Genomic DNA, 20,767 nt, shown 5'->3' with positions numbered 1-20,767 from the left:
GGCCAGTTGGCCACGCTGGCGAGACCACAATGCACCCGCCACGCCACCCAGCAGGTGGGGCGTGGGGCACGCAGGCGCAGTCTCGACCTCGGACCCACAGCCGAGGCAATCAATTCAATCTAATCTACACCCAGTGTGCGGGCGCATTCCTCGGCGCCACTCACTCCAACCAGCCCCTCAGAGAAATCACTCGCGTGAGTTGGCCGAGGCCGCAGTCCTAGGATCCTAGGCCTGCACACGACCGCCCCCTGCTCCCCGCTTAGCTTGCGGAAACCCGGAACTGTGCAGTCCCAGCACTAATTCCACCACCTCCGGTTCACCCCACCCGCAACAGGCACCCCGTTTCACCTCTCCGCGGTGCAACTCAAAGCGCGACGCGATCTCAACCTTGTGCGTACGCACATCCGGGTGTGCAATGTGCCCGCGTGAGGCGCGCGGGCACGCGGGCACACCGCGCACACCACGTCTGCCCCTGCGCCCATCGAGTGCGCCACAACTCGACTCGTAGCAGCAGGCTCGTAGTAGCAGGCTGCACCGGGCCTCCCAGCCAACCCCCAGCACGCTCCCTCACACTCGCCTCGCTCCGCTCGGCTGCTTCACCCCACCTACACTCGCCTCGCTCCGCTTGCTGCCGGCTGCTTCACGCCACCAGGCTTCATAGCTCAATATACAAGTTATAAGGGCAATCCAGCAGCCGCTGTCTTCGTGTGTAGTCCGGGTCAGAGATGGATACAGTTGCGCGGGATCCAGTCGCGCGCGCGGCCCTATGGCGCAGGCACTGACGCTTTTAGAGGGCAGTCTTGCCGCGCGTCTCGGTCGGGAGGAAGAGCATGCAAATGGCAGTCGCGCAGAAGATGCCGGCCGAGGCGTAGATGGGGCCGTTGGGCGTGAGCGCCGCGTTGGAGTAGACGGCGATGACGGGCGCAAAGATACCAGTCACACGCATGGCCGTGGCGCAGAGAGCGTCACCAGTGCCGCGGGACGGGGTGGGGAAAAGCTCGGGCGCGTAGCCGAAGAGCACACCGTAGAAACCGTTCTCCATGAAGGCGGCGATCGAGGTGAGGGCGTTGACCTGAGGGAGCGTCCTGGCCGCAGTGAGGGCAAAGAGGAAGATGCCAGTGCCCATGGTGAAGGCAGCCATCGAGACCTTACGACCGGTGCGCGACCAGTCGACCATGAGCGCGGCAGCGATCGAGCCAGGCACACCACATGCCGCCTGGTACGTGTAGGAGCGGTAGATCGAGTCAATGTCGTTGATACCGAGCTCCTTGTTCTTGGTGGCGAAGTACGTGTTGAGGAAGGCCATGTAGAGGGGGTAGGCGAGACCAGTGGTGGCGTAGCAGAAGACGATGAGCGAGGTCGAGAAGGCGATGCGGCGGTTGCAGAACAGGGCCCTGACGTGCTCGCCCTTGAACTCGTCAAACGAGTTCTTGAACAGCTCCCAGACGGTAAACTTGGTGTCGACCTCGCCGTTGAGCTCAGCCTCGGTGAGGTACGGGGCGGCGGCGTCGCGGAGGTCCTGGACGGTGAGGTTGACAGTGACGCCGTTGCGCTTGGCAATCTTGTGGATGACCTCGACGGCCTCGGTGTCCTTGCCCTTGGAGGCGAGGAACTTGGGCGACTCGTAGACGGGCATCACGAAGAAGCGCATGGCCCAGAGGAACATCATCATGGCGCCGAGAGTGTAGTAGGTGTAGCGCCAGCCCATGTTGGACTCCTTTGAGCAGAACTCGCCCTCGGGAGGCTCGGCGCAGCCATACTTGGAGATGAAGCCCCAGGCGATGAGGGACGCGACGACCTGGCCAATGGCCCACCAGATGGAGAGCAGCGTCAGGAGGTACTGCTTGTTGCCGGGCAGGAACTCGAGGAACATTGTGCCGTCGACGGGGAGGTTGCCTCCGACGCCGACGCCGACGAGCGAGATGAAGACGCAGAAGACGGTAAAGTTGGGCGAGGCACCGACGCAGAGACCAAAGACACCGCCGATGACCAGGGTCGCGTTCCAGGCGAAGCGGCGGCTGAGTGGTGTTAGCGCTTTGTGTCGTGTGCGTGTGCCACCGAAGGGGGGGTGCAGCGCGGTGGAATCTTCCGCCACGAGGCACGAGGAACAAACCAGTGCAGTGTGCAACTAGGTTTGGTGTCGCGACGCGCGCCCGCCGGCACCCCCTGCCATATTCACTCACCCAATAATGTCAGCCGAGCATCCCCAGAAGGCGGCACCGAAGATGAGACCAGCGTAGAGAGCGAGAGTGGCGAGACGGACGTGGGGGTAGGGCTTGAACTCGTTGGCCACGGCAGGCATGACAATCGCGACACCCTGGAGCCCTGGGTCGTGGTCAGCTCTGGCTTCCGTGGCACCATCACCCACCACCACTCACAAATGTTGTCGGCGAACCAGCCAAAGCCTCCGGAGAAGAACAGCTCGTACTGGTAACGGCCCATGCCAATCTCGGCGAGAGCGTTGTTGAGCACCTGGACCTTGGCGAGGAAGGCCGGCTTGATGCCCTCGCGCTGGGCGATGAGGGTCGTGTCCGAGATGAGCGACTCGTTGTCGGAGCGGAGGTGGTTGAGCTCCTTGTGCGTGTTCTCAACGTTGTCGGTGACGGCCTTCTCGTTGAACTCCTTCTCGTTGAACGTCGACTCGGGGGGCGTGGCCGTCGCCGTGGGTGGCGAGGGCGGGGTGCTGGGCACCGCGACGGGGTCGGTGGGTGTCTGGTGGTTTGCCATGGTGAGAGTGAGGTCGGTGGTGGTGGTGATGAGAAGAAAAGAGGGGGACAAGGAGACTCGCGCGGCTCTTTAAGGAGCGCCGGGGGGAGGTATGGGGACGCACGCGGGCTCGGGGGGCCGGGGGGTCCGGAGACCCAGCGAGCTCCATGGAGATGGGAGCCCAGGCGCCGCAGCAGCAGCGAAGGCATCTCGGGCCGAAAGAGTAACTGGTGCTGACCCGATCCTGGCTGGACCTGATCTGGTGGGTGGGTGGGCGCCTGAGTGTGCCGAGGGGACGGTACCCCTGGGCGAGGAGCCAAGAGTACTCCTTCCCCTACGTCTTGGTATGCGCTGCCGGCGAGTTGGAATCGCTGCCAAGCAGGGGGAGCGAGACTGGGGGGATGTCCCGCTGGCCGGCTGGCGCCGCAGCAACGAGAGAGCGACAGGCCAAACGTCACCCACCCACCCCCTGTGACAAGAGCGCGTGGGCCAGTCGGTCGGCGGATGCTCCCCACTGCTCCTGCTCCTGTGCCGCCGCCGCCGTTCTCAAGGTTGCCGTGTTCGCGCCTCTGACGTCGTGGCTAGCCGTTTGAGCGTTTCGGGCTGGCATGCAGGCCGCAGCTCTCACGCCGCGGGGTGCAATCAAGGGGCCGCTCCGGTGGGTCTCAGGGCCGCACTAAGTGATAATGGAAAAGAGGCGATGCCACCGGCCAGCAAAGGCAGCAATTGCGCGCCGACACGGCACAAAGCCAGAGAGATAATTCGGTCGCGGTTGCCGAGTCACTGCCCCCCCTTGATTCGATAAAATTAAGGGTCTATTGCAGCAGCGCCATCTCGTGCGTGCGATGCTGCTGCGAGAGGGGTAAGGGGGCGGCGGCCTGCTCGCCTCCCTGCTCGCGTGCACGCTTTGTCGCGCGCACACTCCTTCCGAGTAGCAGCTGGGGCCATGGGATGCATGCCGCTCGTTGGCATGTTGCTTGCCCGACCTGCTCGCCACAGCAGGCTAGGCTGAGGCGGATCCCACGCTCCACAGCGGGTGGGGGGGTGGGCATGATATGTCCCAGACCTGACGTCGTAGATGACAGCATGAGATAATGCAACCTTGTGACTCGGGTCGGTTGGTCGCACGCGGCGCGCGCGCTGGCTGGCTGGCTGGCTCCGGCTCCACCAGCGTCATGCCGCCGCCGCCGAAGCAAACAAACCAATAACATTCTATCTTTGCGCAGCGGGTCTATACGCCGCCCACGCCGGATCATGTAGCGAGCTCACTTGCGTGTGCGTCTTGTTCGGGTGCTTTGTTTGGGTTCTGGCCAGTTGCGCAGTGCGTGGGTGCGTGCCTCACTGCGCGCGGCGCACGTCGCCGCCGCCGCCGCTGGGTGTACTGCGGCTCCAACCCACAAACAAGTCATGTGGTCTACGATCAGTGATCGACCCGTGGCATGCAGCGAGAGAAAGCGACCGAGGCGAGCGCCCAGCGGGCCTCGTTTCAGAGCCCGAGCCAGGACCCGCAAGTCGTTGTCACGGCGTCGCCGCCTCTCGTCGATACGTACAATCTAATCCTACCAAGCCAAGGTAGCCATGCTGCAGAGCTGTGCTGTGCGACGCCCGACGGACAAGCCTGAAAACACGAATATGCCAGCCAAGGCAAGGGCCACCAAGGGGGGAGTGGGTTGGGACAGGGTGGCAGGGAAAGGGTATACCAGCGCGGCGGGCAGATCGACCGGCAAACTGACACGCACACCAAACTCTATCTCGTGGTGACGCACGCAATCAACCCAACAATCAAATCAGTGGCAGGCACGGCGGCGGGTGTAGCCCTCCTCCCGCCCGCGGGGCAACGGTGCGAGGCTGCTGACACGCTCAGTAGGCCGCATATCAGTGTGGGCGCCCCTCACCCCACACTATCAGCGTCGTGCTGGTCACCAACACGGGCAAGGACGCTCGCCGACGACGGAGCGCAGCAGCACACCGCCGCCACTCGCACCCACCCCGGCCACTACGGCAACTAGCAAGCACCGTCGTCGTCACCAGCAGCGGCGGCGGCGGCGGCCAAGGCAGCCAGCAGCCCGCGCGCCCTTGCACACACGCTTGGCGGTCGAGCTAGTAAATCGCGCACGGTCAACCGCGCCGCTGCGATTGGCTAGGCTGGGGCTTGACGTCACAAGGCGGGCGGTGCAGGTGGAAAGTAACGCCGCGAGGGTGGGGTGCCTACCGTTGCAAACGTAGGCTGGCCGTCCCACGACACTTTCCCACGGCTGGCGGGGTGGGAGACCCCTGCCCTGGCGGCCAAGAGGGAGCGAGGAGTCGTTGCTGCGGCGCCACGCCCTTTTGCCACTCTGCCACTGTCACGTGTGGCCACCCCCAATTTTCTCACGGTAGCGCGGCAGAGGCGGGAGCAAATTGGACACGACCCTGAGGACCACGCTAGGGGGGCGGGAGCAAATTTGGGTGGGGGAGCTAGGGTGGGGGCGGCGCGCCTAGTCGAGCGACGCGCCCAGTGTGGCACTCGAAGCCGTCGTTGGTGACAGCAGACGCCGCGGCAGTAGCTGCTGCCTCGGCCAATCTTATCAGTGCGAGCGGGGGGGGGGGGGCAGCAGGCTGGGGTCACGCAGGGGTCCTCGGCACACACGCTCCACGGCACATTCCTCGTCACGTCACGGTACAACTGCTACAACAGGCGAGGCAGCGGCTGGGCGGCTCGCCCACAGCGCCACCGCACGCGCCGGTATCACGCCGGGTCAGATGAGTGAGATCCACCCGGCCCCACGCCCAACGCCATCACAACATCCTCTATCGCAGACAAGCATGATTCTTCTCCGTAGCGCCATCCCCTGTCGATCACGGCCCGGTCTCGGGTAAGCTGGCAGCTGGCGCTGACGCCGTCCCTCCCCTGCCGTTCGGGCCTCGCCCTCCCCCCCCCCTTCCAGCACGTGCTGTCGGCGTTCACACCAACACGTGCCGCTTGATTCCGGGCTCGAACCACTCGGTGTTCCGGCTCATGTTCTTGACGACGCCGGTCGGCCCAATCTCCTTGTCGTACCCGTTGCGCCGCTCGTGCTCCTTGACGGCGTCCTCGCCGCGGAGGTAGACGCTGTCCACGGCTGACGCGTCGAGCCCGCGCGCCTCAGCGTCGGCAATCATGCGCTGCAGCTCCTCGGGCACGCGCTCGCGCTTGAAGTAGGCCGTGCGCGGGTAGAACTTGAGGCGCTCCCGGGTCGGCTGGTACTCTGGCACCGAGGTGCGGCCGAGGTTGCGCAGGATGACCTGCTCGCAGAGGGTCTGTACGTCAGCGCTGCTGTGCCCCAGCTGTCCGCCCACGCCACTTACGTAGTCGCCGTCAGCACGGTTCAGGTTGTGCGGGTTGGCCAGGTTGATGTGCGGGTTGGTGATGACGCGCGCATAGTGCTTGTGGTTGGGCGTGTGCGCGTGCGGCAACAGCCCGTGCGTGACGAAGATGTCGCCGGCCTTGGCCTCAACCTCGGCCCACTGCTTGGTCTCGAGGCAGTGGCCGAAGATTTCGTCGAACGGCGGGTCGATGCCCTCGGGGTGGGCGTAGAAACGCTCCACGAGGGCTGCGGGCGTCAGCGAACGATCGCGGACAACCCGCCGCGGCACTCACACTTGATGCCGTCCTCGGCCAGGCAGGTGCCCCCGCCCTGCGGGAGCACGTCGGTGAAGCAGCAGATGACGGTGAGCGCGTTGCCCGACGAGTCGAGGAACTGGCGGTACCTGGGCTGTGTGAGTCTGAGCCGGCACGACCTGCGCCCGCACCCACCAGTCATTGTCAATGTGCCACCCCTTGAGCTGGTCGGGCGAGTGGCTCGTGCCGACGTGCTCCTCGCGGCCAAAGTTGATGATCATCTGGTCGCCGTAGTAGCGCTCTCGTACCGGGTCGATCATGTCCTCGCCGCCGACAATCTCGCACATCTTGGCCCACGCGACCGGCGAGAACTCGCTCACCGGCACCTCGCGGTGCCGCGGCATCTTGAGGTACTCCTCCTTCCAGGTGCTCTTGTCGTGCTCGTCGTACCCGAGCCGGACCCACAGGTTGGCCATCCACTCGTGCAGGTACTTTGGCGCGATGGCGTTGGGGATCTTGAGCCAGCCGTGCTCGAGGAAGTGGGCGCGCTCGGCCTCGCTGAGATGGGAGTAGGTTCGGGGCATGGTGTCGTGTTGCTGTTGCTGGCGACGTCTACCCGCTCGCCGCCGTAGTTATATACAGCTCGAGAAGCACAGCTGCCCGGCCCGCCCGGAGGCCCGGAAATGGTCGAGGGCGTCTAGTTCCAACGAGACGCACTCGAGCAGAGGGGGGTGGTGCTCGACGGCGCGACGCTACATCCCCCATTCTGGAGCTACATCCGGGGTGGGGCGCCGGTTCGGACGAGCCCGACGGCGTCTTGGGGTGGCGGGGGACCGGAGATCACGTGAGCCATGACTCGGGTCGTCGGCGGCGCTGTATATGGCGAGGAAATCGCACTCCGAGGGGGCATGGCAGCTCTGGCGGCGCCGACAGCGAGGAAGCGGCGTGAGGGCGGTAAGAGCCCGTGCGACACACACACACCAAAGCCTCGCACACGCGCCACTACACACAGGACCCACGCCCACCGCGCCGGCCATAGCCAGCGACCCGGATCCCCTCCCAATGCCATGTAGCCTGGTCGGGGCACACGAGAGTATAGCATGGCGGAGTCGGACCAGGTCAATGGGACCCAGGTTCGATCCTCTCGGGGGAGTGGCCGCTGCGTCTTCGACTGTTCAGCCTGGCTGCAGGAATCGAGTCAACCAGAACCATCTCTTTTGCTGGTCGTGTTGGGGGCGGCAGCCTTTTGTCCTGGGATCCAGCAGTGGCCTTTTGGTGCTGCATGCCGCCTGGGTGGTTATGCAGGCTGGATGACTGCGCGCCGAGGTTGTCGCTGCGGCTCAAGGCCACGACGTCTAGGCGAGCTCAATGCTACTGGTCGCCTGCTCGCACACACACCCACACACAGGCGCTGGAGACCCCACACTGCCCATCACTGCCCCCCGCCTCTGGCTTGCAAGCGTGTACTGACTGCCAGCAGCTGTATCTCGGAACGCCAACGCGAGTCAGCAGGCAGTAGGTAGGTAGCCTGCCACAATCCCAACGGAACCTTGCCCAGACCATTCGCCGGCTTCCGAAGCCCAATCCTTATCAGTCGCCGCGCGAGTGGCGATCTGGTCAGGAGGCACTGTACAGGTACGCTCGCGTTGGCCATGACAGGCACCGTGGGTCAGTAGAGTCCCCCAGGCGAGAGTGGATCGTGGCGGGCGAGGTGAGTGCCACGCAGCGCGGTGCCGCACCGCGCGAGGCAGTCGGTCCAAGCAAGCTGGGGGCGAGCGGGCTACCTAGCGCTGTTACAGAGCTCCGCGTAGCCACGAGCCATGCGCGGGCGCCACCGAGCTGTACAATGCACTGCGCGACGTTGGGCGCGACTGAGTGGCAGAGCACACGCGCCGTGCCAAGCGCTCGTCGGGTTGGACAATAGCCGATGTCACATGACATCATTCTGTCGTGCATTCCGGCCCCTTACCGAGGCTCATCGTCCCTCCCTCCTCCCTCTCTCATCCACCTCCGCGCGGCGCACGCACGCTCGAGCTGCCGCTTAGCCGAGATCTATCCATCTCGGGCCGCTCTCTGTTCGCGCGCTGCTCGCGGCGGCGGCGACGCACCGAGGCCTTCGGGCAGCGCCCCAGCATCCCGATGCACGCCCGGGCGTGAGTGCACGCACAGGATGTCACCTGATTGGCGGGGTTGTGGCGGCGCAGAGCGGTACCCGGGCGGCTCACTCGCTTGCTAGTATCACGACAGCCCGACTGCTTAATCTTTGGGGCGACGACGAACGCGGCTACATAAACACCAGGGCAGCGCAGGGCCCCCGCACCCACCACCACACCCACCATGTCCGTCAAGCTCTCTGACAAGGCGACGCAGCAGATCGACCAGCTCCTGGCCGACTACCCGCAGGCCGACTACCCCGGCACCGTCATCGGCGCGATCAACAAGGCCGGCGAGCTCCTGTACCTCAAGGCGACGGGCCTCAAGAACATTGACACCAAGGAGAAGTATGAGACGGACACGGTGGGTACTGGTGGCGTGGCCGGCGCTGACCCCAGCTCTTCTGGGTCGCGTCCTTCTCCAAGCTCGTGACGGCCGTCGGCGCGATGCAGCTCGTCGAGCAGGGCAAGATCGGGCTCGACGACCCGGTCGGCAAGGTGCTCCCCGAGCTCGCCAACCCCGAGGTCATTGTCAGCACGACGCCCGAGGAGACGAAGACGAGGCCGGCCAAGTGAGTGCTGTGCCTCCCGCCCCAGCTGACACACGCCAGGGTGCCCATCACGTACCGCATGCTCCTGTCGCACACGTCGGGCCTCGGGTACCCGTTCTGGAACCAGGACATCCTCCACTGGGCCGGGCAGGCGGGCCAGGCCAGCTGGTTCACAAACGTCAAGCACCCGCTCGTGTTCGAGCCCGGCACCAGCTGGGAGTACTCTGTCGGCCTTGACTGGATGGCCGTGGCGATGGAGCGCATCACGGGCCTCACGCTCGACGAGTACAGCAAGGGTACGTCGTAGGCTGTGCTGGAGGCCGCATACTCACACCGCCGCAGAGTACATCTTCGACCCGCTGGGCATGGTCGACTCGACGTTCAACCTCGCCTCGCGCCCCGACCTGCAGCCGCGGCTTGCGACGCTGCACACGTGGGACGCGGCGTCGGGCAAGACGTCGACCATGGAGTTTGCGCACAACCCGCTCGGCGTGAGCGGCAAGGAGCAGCAGTCGGGCGGCGCGGGCCTGCACTCCACGCCGACAGACTACCTCCGCCTGCTGCAGGTGCTGCTCAACGACGGCGAGAACGAGAAGGGCGTGCACATCCTCAAGACGGAGACGGTCAAGACCATGTTCGAGGACCAGCTGGCCAACATTGAGAACAAGGGCGCGCTCGGCGACTCGGCGCCCCCGACCACCATGCCCGCGTTCGCGCACACGCCCCTCGTCATCGCCCCCGGGCTCGCAAAGGGCTGGGGCCTGTCCTTCCTCCGTGAGTGCCAGCTGTGGACAGTGCTGACCCCCAGTCAACAAGGACGACTGGCCCGGAAACCGCAAGAGCCACACGGCCGAGTGGGCCGGCATCGCGTGCCTGTCGTGGGTCGCCGACCCCAAGAGCGAGGTCGCGTTTGTGATTTTCAACGAGATCATCCCCTACTGCCAGCCCAAGTTCATCGAGACCATGACCAAGCTGCAGGGTATCATCTACGCCGACGGCGCGCTGGTCAAGTAGGGGGGGCGGGGGGGTGTGGGTGGTGTTGTATGCGCATGTATGGATCAGAAGCGTGGGGCGTGGGGGGGTTGGGGGTGGCGTCAGGCTGGGCAGGGCGTCGGGGCGTCGAGTGGCGGTCTGTCGCCGCCGCCGTGAGGCGCATTCTGTGGCACTGGAGCAGGAACCAAACAACGTCTCGTGTCGGGCACACCTTTCGGAGCGAGACCGGTGAATGTGTGCGAGAGTCGCTGCCACGTTGCCGCGTGCACAGTGTCCGACGTGCCAGCACCGCCGCACACCCCAGCTCCCCTGCATAGCCCAGCTCAGTACAACTACTTTCCCTCCCCGCCCCGCACCTCGTCTTGCGCCGCCGCCGCCTCCCAGTCCTCGGCGTACCCGAACGAGCCCTTCTCATCCGCGCGCCAGATCCACACGTGCAACCACGCGCCGAGCACGAGCACGACGGCGAGGAAGACGAGGTTGATCACGCCGAGCTTGTACATGGCGAGCTGGAGGCTGCCGATACCGAACCCGACGGCGGCGGACCCGCTCTCGGCGGAGCGCAGCGTCGCGATGATGCGCGCCATGCGCACGCCGTCCGAGCCCTTGGGCATGATATAGGCCGCCATGTAGTAGTCTGGCGTTAGCCCCGCTCGGGACAGGACTCACTGTAGCCGTACGACACCCAGGCCGCCGCGCTGCCGAGCACGGCGGGGAACCACCACACGGCCCAGCGCGCCGTCGTCCAGTCGTACACCACCACCTCGGCCGGGTGGTTCTTGATGTGCACGAGGTCGACCATGACCCAGATGAGGCAGAGCGCGATCACGGCTGGTGGTCAGTGCTGGCAGCGGCGGCACCTGCCTTGGATGGCCGACCAGGCGATGACGAGCTTCTTGCGGATGCGCAGGCTCGAGTCGAGGAGGTACTGGGGTCAGACGGGCGCGAGGGGGGCACCTACTCCGTTGGCCTGGTGCCCTGGGGGTTAGCGGTGTCGGGGGGGGCGACGTACAGATTATCGCAAGGACGGGCTGCACGATCGACGACATGCCGCGCACGCGCACCGAGAAGTCTGGGGTCAGGAGGGCAGCGGCAGGAGCTCACAGTAGGCGAGGTACGTGCCGTTTTGTCAGCTAATTCTCCTGTGCACACCCACTGAAAAAGCTGGGAACGAAGAGCGAGTGGCTCCAGAGGAACGCGGCGGCGAGAACGCGTGGGTGCCTCAGCTCGAGGATCGTAAGCCACGCCTCCTTGAGGAAGCCCTCCGCCGGGAGGGCGGGCACCGGGCGGCCGTCGGCGCGCCGCACCTCCCTCGGGTTGGAGAGGAGGAGGGAGACGAGCGGCGCGCAGCTGCTGAGCCCCACGAAGACGAGGTACGTCCTCGGCCTCAGCCCGCCCGGCTTGGAAATGTCGACATTCAGCGCGAGGTTGATCGCCCCGCCGACCAGCGTCGCGAGGTTGAACAGGCTCTGCCAGAGCGCCACGAGGCGCCCCTTGCGCGCCGGCTCAGAGTAGACCATGATGATCGTGCCCTCCGTCACCCAGAATATGCCCGACGTCAGCCCGCAGATGACGGCGCCGACGACGAGGAACCACTGGTTGCCGAATGCCGAGTTGGTGTACTAGTGTGAGCGGGGCCGGGGCGAGGTCACGTACCAGCGCCGCGGCGTACGGCGCGTACCCGGCCGCGCCGACCGCGAGCGACGTGCGGACGTTGAACTTGGAGATAAACTGGGTTCGGGTCAGGTTGTGTCCCGGCGCGCGCTCGTGGCAGCTCGAACCAACTTACCCCAGCTGTGTTGGTTAGCAAACCTGCCACAACGCCACACCACTCACTCGCAACAAGGGCGCTCGGCACGATGAGCGCGAACGCGACCGCGACGCTCGCGTTGCCGATCTTGACGTCGGCCAGCCCGCCGGCGCCGGTCGCAGCGCAGGCAGCGTACATCCCCGGCGCGAGGAACGACGCGACGCCAGTGACGAGGGCCTGGGTGTACGTGCTCCTGAACCACGGGACGGGGGCCGCGGCGGGCGCGGGGACGACGGTCGTCTTGTCCTCCTTCTCGACAGAGTGCACGCTGGCTGGGGACATGGTGGGTGCTAGGTGAGTTCTGGCGGGGAGTAGCAGATCCGCGCCTAGATATAGCTGTCTGGCCGAGGTGGTTGGTGCCACTCCCCTCGCGGCCACCTGTCACATGACTCGTATCTCCCTATCTTGCAGCTCATAAGCGCGTAACTCGTCCTTGTTCGACCGCGTCTGCCCGATTAGCGCATGCGACCGCCTATGTACTGGGGGACAGAGCTGGTATCGGGTAACGGGAGAGCTCGTCCATACCACCGCCACCCACAAACCCCACCGGCTACGTCCTCGGGCCCGCAGCTCGCAGTCGCTCCTCTGCGTTCATTACACCCGACGAGCGATAGCTGCCCGACGGACGTCTTGGCGCTGACAAGGCGCTGACAAGCGCGTGACGGCGCGTATACTGCCGGCTTCTCGAAGCCGAAGGCAGACAGTGACGAGGGGCTTCGGCAACGCCCGCCCGGCATGCTCGGCACAGTGGCTTATTTACTTGTCTCCCCACCCCTCCCACTCCCCACACCACACCCCCGCAATGGTCCGCCTCGCCCCCGCCGCCCTCGCCCAGATCGACTCCCTGCTCACGCAGTACGCCGCGCGGCCAGCGCACCCCGGTACGCTGGTCGGCATCACCAACCGTGCCGGCGAGCGGCTCTTCCTCCGCGCCGCCGGGACCAAGGACCTCGGCACCGGCGCCGCGTACGCAGACGACACGGTGTTCTGGGTCGCGTCCTGCACCAAGCTCATCACGAGCGTCGCGGCGCTGCAGCTCGTCGCGGCGGGCAAGATCGCGCTCGACGACGACGTCGGCGCCGTGTGCCCCGAGCTCGCTGCCCCCGACCTCGTCGTCTCGTCCACGCCCGAGCAGGTCGTCACCCGCAAAGCCAGCAACCCCATCACCCTGCGCCAGCTCCTCACCCACACAGCGGGCTTCACGTACCCGTGGTACAATGTGCACGTGCACCGGTGGTGCGCGCTCCACCCCGACGCGGACCCGCTGCGCGCGCTCGACTCGGTGAGCCCCCCACCTTGCGCCGCTGACAGCCCAGCCGCTCGTGGCGGAGCCGGGGACCAAGTTCGACTACGGCGTCAGCGTCGACTGGGCCGGCGTCGTCGTCGAGCGCGTGTCCGGCCTCTCGCTGGAGGAGTACTGCAAGGGTAGGTCCCTGCCGTAGCTCGCTGACCCCAGCCAACATCTTCACGCCGCTCGGCATGGCGAGCACGTCGTTCGACATGCTCGCACGCCCCGACCTCGCGCAGCGCCTCGCGACCCTGCACCTCTGGGACGGGGCCGAGGGCTTCACGCCCCACGCGTTCCCCGACACGGCCGCCTGGCCCAAGGTGTAAGTCGGCCTTGCTACGCCTGCTGACCGCAGGGTGGCGCACGGCGCGGAAAAGTCGGGAGGCGGCGGCGTCTTCACCACGGGCGCAGACTACCTCGCGCTCCTGGCCGCCCTGCTCAACGGCGGGGTCTCGCCCACGACCGGCGCGCGCGTCCTCCCGTCCGAGGTCGTGCGCGACCTGTTCACCAGCCAGACTGGGGGCGTCGCGGACCAGGGCGCGCTCGGCGACAACGCGAGCGTCGCGAGCGCCGACACGAGCGTGGCGGACTCGGCGCTGATCCTCCTCCCCGGGCAGAGGAAGGCGTGGGGGCTCGGAAGCTTGCGTGCGTGTTGTGTCCTGCAGCGCTGATGCCAGTCAACCTCGACGACATCCCCGGTGGGCGCAGGGCCAACACTGGCGAGTGGGGCGGGATTTCAAACTGCTTCTGGCTGGCCGATACCACGTCGGAAATCGCCATCGTCGTCTTCAACGACATTCTGCCATACGGCCGTACGTTAATCTTATCAGCTAAGCGCTTATCACAGTCCCCGCGTTTATCGAGCTCCAGCAAGAGGTGCAGCGAATCGTCTACTCGCCCGGCGCCCTCATCTAGCCGCTGTCCCGAAGTGTGTAAACGCCAATGCACAACATGAATTATGGGTAATGTACAACGCGCGTGGCGGCTTGATTTTCTCCACTATGGGTTGTAAATGCTGTGTCCGTCTCGTCTGTCGCCTAGAAGAAGGCGACGGATAGCCCCTCCCTCGTCAGCTTGTCGTGCCAGTCGACCATCCGGCCCGTTTCGTCCGTCTCCTCCCACACCTTCTCCACCAAGGCAATGTTGTCGAGCCACACGCGCTCGGGGCCCGTACGCACGAGGAACGACATGGCGCGCTTCCTGTCGTGGTCCGAGATGCTGAGGCATGCCGCGAGGAAGGCGGGCAGCGCGAGGAAGCCCCACAGGTCGCCCGATGGGAACTGCGTGATGCTCGAGAGCAGCGAGAGCATCTCGGTCCCGGCGCGCCGCAGCACCGTGTGCAGCCCGCCGACGCGGTGCACAGACTGGTACAGCACGATGAGGGTGCAGAGGCGCCACATCTCGCCGGCGATCGTGCGCGTCACGAGCGCCGAGCTGTCGACATTGTGCGGTGACACCGGGGCGGGCGTCCATGACCGCAGGTCGTTCTCAATCTCGTCGGCATCCGCCTTGATGCTCGCCGCGGACCGCGTGTTGAGCTCCGAGCAGAGGTTGACCACACGCGCCAGGAGCGTCATGATCGCGTCCGGCATGCCGAGGTACGGCGACGCCCACGGCTCCTCGTCGCCCTCGTCTGCTGGCTCGTGCGCACGGACGTCCATGTAGAAGTTGAATCTGGCGGGTCAGAGGATCACTAAGCGTCGGCGACCCACATTGTTCGGCGGCCGCGCTGCACAATGCACCGCGAGATGTCTGAAATGGCATACAGGCGGAGCGAGAATGTCTCGGGCGTGCGCAGGTCCCAGAGGGATAGCGACGGGTGTTCGCCTGGGAAGACGGAGCGCACGAGTCTGTCGCCAAGCGCAAGCATGCTGTAGCTCGGCGCTGCGCCGCCGCGGATGAACTCGACGAGCTGGAGGTCGATCACTCCCCAGAGCCTGCAGTGTCAGCAGTGCCACGAGTCCAATAGCCACGTACAAGTCACTCAGCTCGGACTGCTTGGTGATCTGGATGTTCCTCAACTCGTGGATGGCATCCTCGGTCCACTTCGCGCTCTCAAGATCACTCGCAAACGGCGTCGACACGTGGTCGACATACAGCGTGATCTTCTTGGTGGCCGCCGTCGTGTCCCCGCTCTCGGCAGCCGACGCGCCGGTAGGGTCCTCTGGAATGCCCGCGCCCTTGCACGCCAGCTCGACGAGCTTGGGTCGGCGATCCTTGTGCCCTTCTGGCCCAGAGGCAAACAAGAAAATGTACGCCGCCGCAACGGCATAGCGCACCGCCCTCATCACACCTGGCGGTCAGCGCAATCCTCCCACCCACACCCACTGTTCGTATCGTTGAGCGCGAGGATTCTTGCCCTGGCGTAGTCGCGCTTGTGCTCGGTGAGCCCGACGAGCCAGCTGTCGACGACACGCGCGTAGATCTCCGCGAGGCTCACGCCTTGGCGCATCGGCCGGTCGCTCGACAGGAATAACACCCTGCTGCCCGTGTTGAAGCTCCCGGCACCCGACGACCCCGCCTGGGGGTTGAAGCTCGCGCTGAGCGAGTTCCAGAAGTCCTCAACGGCGGAGCTCACACCCCCGAGCGGCTCGGTGCTCGCGTCGATCGCCAGCGTCCCGTCCGCCGTGGTCGTGAGGACCGCCGTCGGACCATTCCCATCTGGCCAGTCGAACAGCGGCTGGGTGAACGGCGTGGTGAACAGCGGGCGCGTCGCGTCGGTCGTGGGCACGAGCCCGTTCCACAGCGCGAACGGGGTCACGCTGTTGCTGTCGGATGGGGTGGGAGGGAACGGCGCAGTCGTCGGTAGAGGAACAGGCTGGGCAGCGAGCGGCGTGCGCGAGCTCACGCTGCTCGCCGAGGCCACCGAGATGCTCGTGGCCGGGGACGAGGCGAGCGGCGGGCGGGCCGACGCTGGCCGTGCAGCCGGCACCGGGGGCGACACGGCGGCGAGGCCGGCCCCTGCCGCGGCTGCGAGGGACGACAGGCCGGACAGCGTCGATGCCGCGGCGTCGTCGACCCCCACCGTCGGCGACTTGGACAGCGTGTACGCCGGTCTTCCGGGCATCGCCGTGCGGCCGGAGCACTCCCATGGCCCGGCGAGACAGCGCTGGCAGTATCCCTCTGGGCTCCATATCTCGTCGCACTTCTTCCCGCGCCTGGCGTAAGTATGGCGTGGGCTTCTCGGTACTAACCGCTTGCATGTGCCGCCTGTGGGTGTCAGCCTGAGTTGGGAAGCGGGCGTAGGCGCGCACGTCATGCCGGCGCGCTTAAGCCGAGATAGCTACTCACATCCAGTTCGCGAGCGCTTGAAGAGCCCGCGCCGTCGTCGCACGACGCGAGGCGCAGGCTCGTGCTGCGTCGTTAGGTCGATGCCTTCGTTGCTCATGCGAGAGGGTGGTTGTTGATGTTTCAAAGTGACATTGAGTAGTGAGATGCGGGGAGGGTGGAGGAGGGTGGGGGTCCTCGGTCGACTTGACTTTGGCAAAAGTCTGGGCGGGCAAGATGCTAATCAATATCACATTGGCCACATGGCACCCGGCCTCGTCGTCGTCTCCAGGTCGGACTCGGCGCCGTGCTCGTCCTGTTGCTCCGCTCTGGTCTCCCCCACCCCACCTCTGTGCATTCGGCTTGGCCGTCTTGTCAGGCCGACAGCCTCATCTCGAACCGAACGAGGCGGGGTGTGATTTCTAATATTTCAGCTATAAGCGCTTGTAATTTGTTTGTTCCTGCTCCCGGCCTCGGCTTTTCCCGCCAACACCCAACAATCCCCCACTCTATGAGCAAAGTCGACGAGATGAGGCCAGCCAAGTTGACCCAGCTCTCTCGCGAGGGAGAACCTGCGGCCGGTGTCACATCTGCCAAATTCGGGTTGTGCCGTCTCATGCTGCGAGGCAAACAGCCCAGCCTTGAATGGATACCGAAATGCGGCCACGGTGGACGGCCTGCGGTGAGTTCAGTGCTCTCAACCGTCTGGTTGCGGACTCTCGCAACGAATGGGGACGGGGACGAGGACGACAGACACACGTCCAGCACCTCTTACAACTTTATAAACAACACCTCATCGCGATACGCGCTGGCATGCACCCCGTGACAAGGACGCGGTATTGTTACGCGCTTGGAGATAACCATATGGTCTGGGTGACTGACTACAAGTGCTACTCGAGGCTCTTGTCACCACGTCTACACCATGGTCCGCGCCGAAACCAAATACGCTGGTTGATATCCTGCCAAGTCTTGCGTCGCTAAGAGTGATAACATGACCGATGTACCGATGTAACCGAGTCTGAAATCAAATCGGGCCTCGCCCGCCGCTCGCGTGACACTACCGCGCGCTTGCTATCCGCCACGCCTGGCTGATTAGGTTGAGGATGGACAACCTGGCTATTCCTATACATAGATTAGACGGCCATGCTATGTTTACATATATATTAAACCGATAAGTCAACCCCGGATTAGCACTCTGCCGCCTATGGGGCGATACTGATGACGAGAGGTGCCGGAGGGGCAGTGATGCGGAGTGCCTCCATACATCATCGCGCACAGCACGGCCAGTGCTCCCATCGCGATGACGACCATTGCCCCCGCAGACCATACCTGACGGACGCTGCCTGATGGCCACCTGTTTCTTTCACGGATCGGCCTCATTTAGAATCCCGTATGCCAGAACTGTGGGAAACCGGTGTGAAGTCTTCGTCACAGGTGCACTGGCTCAAGCATCAAGCATCGAAACAGAAGAAAAAGAAGTAAAACAAAACAAAAAACAGCTGAGAACTACATAGTCGATTCAGTCGTGTGGATACTCGCAGTGAGTGAATGCCCCGCTCCCTGTGGATGCGGGGTTCTAGGACAGACTTGGAGGGGAGAACAGGCCCGTGTTCAGAGCGATTGTGATGTGGTATGTTGCAGAGCCCGTGTTCGAAGGATAGATGGAGCCGTCGGATTGATGTGCCGGGGTGGGCAAGCCTGGCGCCACGCACAAGCCGTTATCTCGCACCCGCGTGTTATCACGGCCAGCCTAAACTTCTTACATTCCAACCCCAGTCGCCATTGCTCCTGCTAACAACCCCATGCATGCAGCACGCCTCGCGACCGCCTATTCCTCCCCCATGTCCCCCACAACGATGCACAACTGCACACCCTTTCAGCACGAGGCAAGCGAACAAGCGCGGATACGCGCGGGATCTCGCCGACGGCGGCGTTTAAGCGGGTGTGACAAGCGCGCGTCGCTTACGGCTCCCTCCCTCCCTCCCCCACCCCCGCAAGTCCCAACTTTTTGCAGCGACCCCGCAGTTGCTGCTCCTTGGCGCAGCCGACCGATACATGTTGACAGACGCCGCAGAGTGAATGCAGCGGCCTTGACACTTCCATCACTCATAATGACACTCACCGCCGCGTCACTGGCGCCGCCCGCGCCCTCCTCCTCCAATCCAGCGACAATGAAGAACGTCCCCCCGCTCGCGTACGCGCCGTCGCCGTACGAGATCCCCACGCTCATCCGCGTCGACCCGTTCCGCCCGGCCAACGAGCAGCAGCGTATCCACACCCGCTGGCACCCCGACATCCCGCCAGTGTGCTCGCTCGAGCTTGGCAAGGCATTCAACGTCGAGTGCATGGACTACTCTGGTGAGTACGGCTGCCATGGTCGCAGCTCATACCGCAGGGTTCCAGATCAACAACGATGACTGCGCCGACGACGTCCTCGACATGGACCATGACTCGGACCACCACCTGTCTGGCCCCTTCCACGTCCCGGGAGCCCAGCCGGGCGACGTGCTCGAGATCGACATTCTCGAGTGAGTCTGGCGTCATTGTCCCTTGACTCAGCTAACGCCCACAGCGTCCAGCCCCACCCCCTCCAGCCGTGGGGCTACTGTATCACGTACCCCGGCGTCGGGGCGCTCGACCTGCCAGACGAGAAGACCAAGGTCACCAAGACGATCTGGGAGTTTGAGGGCTGCGAGACGACATCACGGCACGTCCCCCACGTGCGGTTCCAGTCGCGCGCGCACCCCGGCGTGATCGGCACGGCGCCGTCCGCCGAGCTCCTCGCCAAGTGGACAGAGCGCGAGTCCAAGGTCGCGGCGGCACAGCGCAGCCGGCACGGCAACACGGAGATCACGCTCCCGCTCGTGTCCGGCGCATACGTCGGCCAGGAGCTCGACGACGCCACGCGCCAGAAGATCTACGCCGAGGGAGCCCGTACCTCGCCTGGCCGCGAGCACGGCGGAAACATCGACATCGGCGCCCTCGTCCGCGGATCAAAGGTCTACCTGCCCGTCTACGTCCCGGGTGCCAACTTGTCCGTCGGCGACCTGCACTTCTGCGAGGCGGACGGCGAGCCCACGACCGCGATCGAGATGCCCGGCGTCGTCACGCTCCGCGTCAACCTCATCCGCGGTGGCATCCGCGCGCTGGGCATCCACACGCCGATGTACGAGACGAGCCCGAGCGAGGTGCTGTACCGCAACCGCCTGGTATTCACCGGGCTGAGCGTCACGCCCGAGGGCGAGCAGACGGACCGCGACGGCATGGTGTCGTACCGCAACGCGGCGTTCAGCGCCATGCAGTACCTCGGAAAGATGGGCTACTCGCGTGAGCAGGCGTACGTGCTCATGTCGGCCGCGCCCATCGAGGTCAAGGTGGTCGCGGCGGCCAACCAGCCCAACTATGTCGTGTCTGTCGGCCTCCCGGTCGACATCTTCGAGTTTGACATCCGGCCACGGGCATTGGCGGAGCCCAAGCCTGCAATCACTGGCCCGGCGGTTCTGAGCACGGAGCGGGCCGCGAGGGAGGCGGCTTCGGACGGTGCGGCGAACGGCGCCGCCAACGGCAACGGCCACGCCAACGGGCACTAGACGGGGATAGATATGTAGCACTGTACACTAGACATCAACCAGCATGGATTGCATTGGACAAAGGATGGCTGCATGGGGAGAGAGGCGGTGGGAGCGAGGAGCATCAAAGGGGGTTCCAGGCATGCAAGCTTGTAAGCAACCCGCCGATCCTTTTCTCGTTCGAAGCTCGTATAGTGTAGGTGGTTATCACTGGTCGTTGTGGTTCACGTGATGTGATTCACACCATTTCCGACCCGACCGCTGTTCGACTCAGCGTGCGAGCACGAATTTTTGACTTTTGGGCGTTGAGGCCTCTACCTAATCAGTTACACTGATTTGCTCAGACCCGTATTGCACGCATAGTTTGTGCTATTACACAGGGGACGGATAGTCCAAGTGCAGTCAATGAGCACTGTGGGGTGAGTAAAGGCTGCACGCTCGGAGGTGAGATGCCGTTGAGAGAGGGGAGGGTTTGTGGACCGCGCCGTCAGACGGAGGGAGGGCGTGACAAGGAAGGGTATGAGGAGGGCCCAGCATGACACCTTCAGGCGGACATATGGAGACCGCTCAGATCAGCAAGTGCTCTAGTTGTCCTGGTCGTCCTCGGTGGGGCGCTTTGTGGCGGCTGGTGTCAGACGGCGTTGCTGCGTGTAGCTGCCCGAGGACGACAGCAAGGGCGGAGTACGAGGGGGGGGAGGGGGGGGGGACGTATGCTCTGGCATGTCTAGAAAGGACAGAGAAGGCAGCCATGGGGACGCCGCTGAAAGAATTATTAGCCACGGCTATTAACTGACAGACAAGGTCGACGTTGGACGAGTCTACAGGCCAGCGTCTGTCGCTGAGGCACGTG

At 64.8% G+C, this 20,767-nt stretch overlaps 8 protein-coding genes across 8 annotated transcripts; 3 read left to right on the top strand and 5 right to left on the bottom strand.

Annotated features, from left to right (window-relative positions):
- Positions 1 to 787: 787 nt before the first annotated feature.
- On the bottom strand, positions 788 to 2,727 carry Q8F55_007179 (uncharacterized protein; the record flags this gene model as incomplete). Its single annotated transcript, XM_069355618.1, has 3 exons — positions 788 to 2,018; positions 2,184 to 2,325; positions 2,379 to 2,727. 3 exons carry the CDS (start codon positions 2,725 to 2,727, stop codon positions 788 to 790), a joined length of 1,722 nt encoding a protein of 573 aa, XP_069207689.1.
- A 2,922-nt stretch (positions 2,728 to 5,649) lies between these two features.
- On the bottom strand, positions 5,650 to 6,870 carry Q8F55_007178 (uncharacterized protein; the record flags this gene model as incomplete). Its single annotated transcript, XM_069355617.1, has 4 exons — positions 5,650 to 5,985; positions 6,034 to 6,278; positions 6,326 to 6,435; positions 6,482 to 6,870. The coding sequence occupies 4 exons, from the start codon at positions 6,868 to 6,870 to the stop codon at positions 5,650 to 5,652; spliced, it is 1,080 nt and encodes a 359-aa protein (XP_069207688.1).
- Positions 6,871 to 8,623: 1,753 nt separating this feature from the next.
- Q8F55_007177 (uncharacterized protein) lies at positions 8,624 to 10,004 on the top strand (the record flags this gene model as incomplete). The annotated part of the gene is made up of 5 exons (XM_069355616.1): positions 8,624 to 8,803; positions 8,839 to 9,011; positions 9,051 to 9,286; positions 9,333 to 9,764; positions 9,799 to 10,004. 5 exons carry the CDS (start codon positions 8,624 to 8,626, stop codon positions 10,002 to 10,004), a joined length of 1,227 nt encoding a protein of 408 aa, XP_069207687.1.
- A 311-nt stretch (positions 10,005 to 10,315) lies between these two features.
- On the bottom strand, positions 10,316 to 10,597 carry Q8F55_007176 (uncharacterized protein; the record flags this gene model as incomplete). The annotated part of the gene is made up of 1 exon (XM_069355615.1): positions 10,316 to 10,597. The coding sequence occupies one exon, from the start codon at positions 10,595 to 10,597 to the stop codon at positions 10,316 to 10,318; it is 282 nt and encodes a 93-aa protein (XP_069207686.1).
- Positions 10,598 to 10,626: 29 nt separating this feature from the next.
- Positions 10,627 to 12,075, bottom strand: Q8F55_007175 (uncharacterized protein; the record flags this gene model as incomplete). Its single annotated transcript, XM_069355614.1, has 7 exons — positions 10,627 to 10,814; positions 10,945 to 10,953; positions 10,996 to 11,055; positions 11,140 to 11,578; positions 11,640 to 11,714; positions 11,773 to 11,777; positions 11,820 to 12,075. 7 exons carry the CDS (start codon positions 12,073 to 12,075, stop codon positions 10,627 to 10,629), a joined length of 1,032 nt encoding a protein of 343 aa, XP_069207685.1.
- Positions 12,076 to 12,595: 520 nt separating this feature from the next.
- Q8F55_007174 (uncharacterized protein) lies at positions 12,596 to 13,996 on the top strand (the record flags this gene model as incomplete). Its single annotated transcript, XM_069355613.1, has 6 exons — positions 12,596 to 13,075; positions 13,110 to 13,218; positions 13,250 to 13,403; positions 13,437 to 13,726; positions 13,759 to 13,893; positions 13,929 to 13,996. 6 exons carry the CDS (start codon positions 12,596 to 12,598, stop codon positions 13,994 to 13,996), a joined length of 1,236 nt encoding a protein of 411 aa, XP_069207684.1.
- A 122-nt stretch (positions 13,997 to 14,118) lies between these two features.
- Q8F55_007173 (uncharacterized protein) lies at positions 14,119 to 16,469 on the bottom strand (the record flags this gene model as incomplete). The annotated part of the gene is made up of 6 exons (XM_069355612.1): positions 14,119 to 14,755; positions 14,794 to 15,018; positions 15,059 to 15,374; positions 15,410 to 16,239; positions 16,276 to 16,291; positions 16,373 to 16,469. 6 exons carry the CDS (start codon positions 16,467 to 16,469, stop codon positions 14,119 to 14,121), a joined length of 2,121 nt encoding a protein of 706 aa, XP_069207683.1.
- A 2,050-nt stretch (positions 16,470 to 18,519) lies between these two features.
- Positions 18,520 to 19,938, top strand: Q8F55_007172 (uncharacterized protein; the record flags this gene model as incomplete). Its single annotated transcript, XM_069355611.1, has 3 exons — positions 18,520 to 18,706; positions 18,744 to 18,876; positions 18,921 to 19,938. 3 exons carry the CDS (start codon positions 18,520 to 18,522, stop codon positions 19,936 to 19,938), a joined length of 1,338 nt encoding a protein of 445 aa, XP_069207682.1.
- Between the last annotated feature and the right edge of the window lie 829 nt (positions 19,939 to 20,767).

The sequence above is a fragment of the Vanrija albida genome (genome assembly GCF_041260175.1).
Source record: "Vanrija albida strain AlHP1 chromosome Unknown contig_5, whole genome shotgun sequence".
Taxonomy (NCBI): Eukaryota; Fungi; Basidiomycota; class Tremellomycetes; order Trichosporonales; family Trichosporonaceae; genus Vanrija; species Vanrija albida.
This window is presented reverse-complemented; position numbering and strand designations above follow the sequence as displayed.